General features: G+C 35.6%; 1 protein-coding gene across 1 annotated transcript in view; it reads left to right on the forward strand.

Annotated features, from left to right (window-relative positions):
- LOC126416186 (protein expanded) overlaps positions 1 to 5621 on the forward strand; it is a 505339-nt gene extending 499718 nt beyond the window's left edge. Inside the window, exon 19 of the mRNA XM_050083768.1 lies at positions 835 to 5621. Within this exon, the coding sequence (XP_049939725.1) occupies positions 835 to 1362 (528 nt within the window). The 3' untranslated portion in view covers positions 1363 to 5621. The remainder of the gene's footprint in view (positions 1 to 834) is intronic.
- Positions 5622 to 6000: the final 379 nt, after the last annotated feature.

Below are 6000 nucleotides of genomic sequence, written 5' to 3' on the forward strand. Positions count from 1 at the left end.
AAAGCCTGTCCACCTTAAAAGTGGACGCTCTCCTTTACAGAGAATATAGTACTACATGGTACTAATAATAATAATAATACAAATTAAAAAAGTTAACTTTTCTGGATTGGCATTCTTGAAAAAAAAATTTTTTTTCTGTAAATTATAAAAAAAAAATTCAAAAGGTGACAGTAAAAGAACTTTGACAGATATTTCCAAAGAGCATATTAAAAATTTTTCCGAAATTTGCATCTTCAAAATGGTGTTTGCAGTGTCTTCTTTGGAGGCCTGTATCTCAGGGCAGGATTTTTTTTTGTAGAATTTTAACATATGCTAAATTCAATAACATCCGAGACTATGAAGGTAACCCCACTGCCTGAAATGATACGGATTATGCATATTGTTTATTCCCTAAATTCCCTTTAGGAAATTTAATATGGTAATTAATCCAGTGCTGGACATCAACAACATTAAGTCATTATCAAACAAGAGCAGAAATGGTGAATAACTGGAATGTGTCATTACCAGAACTAAACAAGTAACATCCACTTTATACGTCCTGTTTTTAACATTCCTACTCTAGGCTCTCTTTTCAGTAGTATCCTCAAAATTTCTTTAAGTATTGCTGTCTAAAGCCTTCAGGTTTTACATTTTTCCATATTAAGAGTGGTTGTAGTACAGACAATGTGGATATTATCATGCTCCTTACTGAAGAGAGCAGCTCATGTAATTACATTTACTAAACTGTTGCAGCACAGAAACCTACCAGTGCTCTGTTATTGAGCCATTCACTTAATTTAAATGATAAAATTTGTCACTGCACTGATGAAGATTAATCTTCTGCTATTTTTTCAGATTACTGTTCCTGTTACGACTCCTGAGAAAGCAACCTGCCCAGCTGTTCCTGAGCCACAGAGGGATGCAGAACCAGAGGGTGTGCTCGATATACGTACTCTTCGTGAAAAGAGTAAGAATCTGGACCTGCCACTCATATCTGCATTGTGCAATGACCGCTCCTTGCTGGAACAGACAAATGCTTTTGTAATGCCGAGACATCCCCGTCGCCGTCAGCCCTCAAGATCTTCAGAGGGAACTACAGAAGTCCCAGCCAGTGTAGAGGTGCCATCTTCAAATGTAGGTAGTGGGAATGGCAGCAGGAAACTCTCAGGTGTAAGTGGTGGAACACTTCTATCAGGACTTGGGACAAGCAAGCTCAAGTATCCTGTGTCAGGATTGTCCACAACACAGATTTCTAAGCCCAGAAGGAAGGCATCATCAGGAACACATGTTCACACTCATCCCTGCTCTTCAGTGAGCACAAGTTCTGGTGCTATAAAGAACGAGGGAAGGAATGTGGGTCGCAGAGATACCATAATGCCATGACAAGATGTGGACTTTTACTGTCATTGGCATCAAAATAACAGAGGCACAGTGTGACTGAGAAAACATTTACTCTGTTGTAACATATGAAATAATTAATGTGTCTGTAGTTTTACTCAAAAATGAACTATTGTTTCAGATGAGAAAATTTTATGTGAGTACTTTTGTGAGTTAAGTTGTACATGCAGCAGGGAAATGTATGTGGAATATGTGGTAACTCAACACATATATATTAAAAACAGGGTACTTTCTTTTTCTTTTCATTTATAGAAATATTGGTTTGTAGGATGGCAGTACAGAAGGATTGCACCCAATAGATTTTCCCCCCTGTAATAGTGCTTGGCAGGGATGGTGTGGATGATGGAGATAGAAAGAACCAACAAAAGAGAAGCAGAAATTGTTAGTTTTAAGACAATTCTCCTCTCTAGCCTATCCTGTGAAAGCCTCAGCAACTGCTGCATCCCACATCCATTTGAAGCTGCTACCCAGCCAAGCTTTGGCCTCCCTCTATTATGTTTACTCTCACACTCCCCTCCATTGCAATATTAACATTACTGGATGGCTGACATCCTATCAACCAATCCCTCATCTTAGTGAAGTTGTGCCATAATTTTCTCCCCCCCCCCCCTCCCCCCCTCAGATCAATTGAGTGCCTCCTCATTAGTTCTCCAGTCTATCCATCTAATAGGTGATACAAAAGACAATGAACTATCCCAGCTATGAGAAGTCTTAGTTCCTTCCTTGGGTGTAAAGAGGGATAGGTTGATAAAGGTTAGAAAAGACTCTCATACTCCAGGAGGAGAGGGACCCATCTGTTGTTTATACATTTATCCAATTGATGGATGTAAGACTACTGAAAAACAAATGAATATCTTCTATCCCATTGAATATTTTGTGCTTCAGACTAAAACACAATGTGTGCCCATTCATGACCTGACAAGATAACAAACAATGTGCAGGTGCGCACGTGTGCCCACACACACACACACACACACACACACACACACACACACACACACACACACGGCAACAGAGCAAATTATTAGACATGTACCATAATCTCTCACAACACTAAATGTTTAAATGAAGCGCTAAGTTAGAAGGCACAAAAACTGCACAAATGACAGATAAGGGTTTTGAATGAATTTTAAGAAACTTGGTGTTGTTTCAGTCATTGTTTTATGTAAAGATGATTGAAAATTAACACCAATTTTATTAGAACAGAATTTCACTTTATGTCACAGTCTTGACAAAACATCATCTTAGATTGTTATCGATAGAACATGGAGTAGCCTTGTTGGTTACTTAATTTAGTGGGAGAAAGAAAAGTATTATACATCTTGGTCGCTTTGCTCAACTGTCTTCTCTTATCTTCTAATGACCCATTATTTGAGATCGTTGCTCATGTTCTCATCAGAACTGTTTCATCATTCTGTAAGAGTGAATAATAACCGCGCTACACAAAGGTCCTTGGGATTTGATTTTTCATGAATCTTACATTGTAGCAAAATATCCAGAGATGTTGTATGTTAAATTTGATTGACTTCTCTTACTTCATTTTTGGTCAGCTAACTGGATTTTCTTTCCTCTTTCTTCCTCCTCCTCTTTATCACCACTTCTCCCCTTTTTCTCATTCATTCTTTATTTCTGTCTCTTTTTTTCCCTCCATTCTAGGATGTAACCATTACAGTATGGTGCATTCTTGTTTCTGAATAAACCAATTCTAATGGGAAACTTTCATGAAAAGCTTTCATGGAAGCTGAAGAAATGAAAAGCTTATACCCTGAAATATATTACTGTTTAGAAAGTTTTTTTTATATTTTTAAATCTAAGATTTGTGTCCGTGAAGCATTGCTCTAAGGATTTGTAAATATTAGAAAATATAGGTGTTCTCCGAAAGTTTATGTTGCCATAAATATTCAGGTTAGAACACTAAAGGAAAGACAGAGTATTTCTTAATCTCCAACAAGATATAAGAATTCCACAACATTATCCCTGCAGCATTGTGAAATGTACCTGCTATTCCCTGTGTCTCTGTTACGTCACTATCTGCAGCAATGCAAATACAGTTAGTGACATATTCACTTGAGGCTATTACTGTTAAGTTTTATTCCCTTACAGATGTTTTTATTACAGTTCAGTCTTAAAGCAATTGCTTGGTGCTTAGCACAGTCTCTGAAATCTTGGCCTTCACTTGTGTTCACGATGAGAATTAGAAGATATAGAAACTTAAAATAATTTACATTTTACTGCTGTTGTGATATACATGACCTTAGGGGCAAATTGTAATGGATTTTCAAAATGGTGGATGATTTAACAGTTTGTATGTATCCATTAGTTTTTCTTGTTGGTGAACCTGAGTGGATGCTATCTGAACTTTGGTCAGAGACTGGGCATAAGCCAACAGACAAAAAGTATCTGTGACAGCATTATCATAATTTCTGTTATACTTATGCATTTGATACATTTATTAATCATTAATGTGGCTGAATGCATTTACTGCACTATAGATAAGGAGATTTAGCATTTTGATTGTTGCATAAAGCAAATAGCTGCAAAAGTATGAGAGTCTGAACTGGAGAGCTCTGCTCCACTCACAGTTCCATCTGAATTTACAACAGTAGCTGCAGAAAGGAAAATACACCCACTGATTTACTGCCTACATGCAATGCTGATATGTACTGAAATTTGATTAAGTATGGACTTGTGACATCAATTCTTGTAGGAGTGAAAACTGTTACTTCATCTGCAGGTGTAGTGTAAAAGCAGTGGGTGACTGTGCTCCTCCATAGAATATTGTGTCAGTTTTTAAAGAAAATAAGTTGTAAGTGACATAATGCTTGCCATTTCGACTGCCAAGTATTTATGCACTGGAATGGAACTTGTATTGTAATTGTATCATTGAACAGAGACATTACCTCATTCTATGGAGGGTGTTTTGAGTGATGAAATGGATTATTATCAAAGTTGAATTAAATGAATCGTAACTGAAGATTTAAAATTATAAAGCTTCTGTTGTAAGAAGCTTTTATATTAATAAATAGATATAAATAACTGAAATACAAATATATTCTCCAAATTACAGTGTTTTTGAGCTCAACAATCCATTCAAAACTTTTTACAAGCTATGGCTTAGCTTTCAGCCCATAAATTTGTGTTATAACCCACCGACCGAGCCACTTAAACCTAATTACCATACATCCACACAAGTAATTTTTAATTTCCGTGTCTTCCTATGAAATTATAGACAATTTCCATGATTTGTTTAGATAACATAGTTACCAAAATATGGAACCTTCTGAGTAGGATTCAATTTCCAGTTTCAAGAACACATACTGAATTTTGTGGGAAGTTCTAAACTGTATACCATATGCTCACAGTTAACTTAATTTGACAAGCTAAGATACAAGATTATAGGAAGAGTTGGTGCTATCTTATGCTATTTAAGTTGGCTCTTCATGTGTAAAGCTTGACAAATACCCATTGAATTTCTTGAAAACCAGGACAATGCTACATCAGAAGTGCTAGCAGTGTGGAATTCAGATATAACTGATCTAACTATTATAATTTGAAAGGATGGAAAAAATATATTTTGTTTCTGCTTCATCATTCAACATGTATTTTAAAGCTTGTGTACAAAACTAAGTACTTACCTTAGTGGAAATGTACATTTATACTTGTGTTTGTTGTACTTGGATTCTCAGTTTAATCCAAACACCACAGAAAACCAAGAAGAACTTTTTAAACTATGTTGCATAGTACTGCACTAAAGTATTACAGAAATATTAATATAATCAGTTACGAAATTACATTGTTTGTCAAAAAATAAATGCAAGCATTTCATTCGCTGATCTGGCAATGGATTAGGTGCGGACACACCTAGGAAGAAAAGGAACAGTACGACATTTGTTTATATTATTTTCCATACTGCTACACCTCTGCTACTTCAGATAGTAAATTATTTGTATATCTTTACCAATAACCATTACTGAATGGCATTATCACTTCCCTTTTTAACTCACTAACAATTTATTTGAAGCTTTGCAAGCTTCTGTTTCTCAGGGTGCCATTTTAGTCTGTTTCCATACATTTCTTAATTTAATGACTGTATGTACGTATGTAATTGTTCAAACATAATTGGTTTTCATGGCCACATTTCATTGTAAAAATGTCAATTGCTCAACTTTTTGTCTTTAATCATCGTGTATGTGAGCCTGCATAAACAAACATTATGTGTATAAAAGCATCGTGATGTATCATCATTTGCAGTTTTTATAAAACAAATACCTTTGTGCTCCTAATAGTTACCCAATTATCCAAAAATCTCTTATTTGTAGGTCATATGGTACCATTTACATAGAGTGTACCTTATTAAAACTTGTGACACTTACATTATGGGGTGAAAAGTTCTTGGCCTGGCAGTGAAAAACCATATTTTAGGCAAACAATACACTTTTTTTGTATAGTTTATATTTATGTAAATGCACTGGCTGTGATGGTGTTTTTAGCAGAATGTTGTGGCATATGCTGACTTAATGGTGTTACTCATAAGCTATATTTGTAATTGGAGGGGGGGGGGGCAAAAAATTCAATAACTCAAGGCAAGTTTTCTAACAGGTTAAAATATACTGTAGTAATGCC

Source organism: Schistocerca serialis, chromosome 8 (genome assembly GCF_023864345.2).
Source record: "Schistocerca serialis cubense isolate TAMUIC-IGC-003099 chromosome 8, iqSchSeri2.2, whole genome shotgun sequence".
NCBI classification, from domain to species: domain Eukaryota; kingdom Metazoa; phylum Arthropoda; class Insecta; order Orthoptera; family Acrididae; genus Schistocerca; species Schistocerca serialis.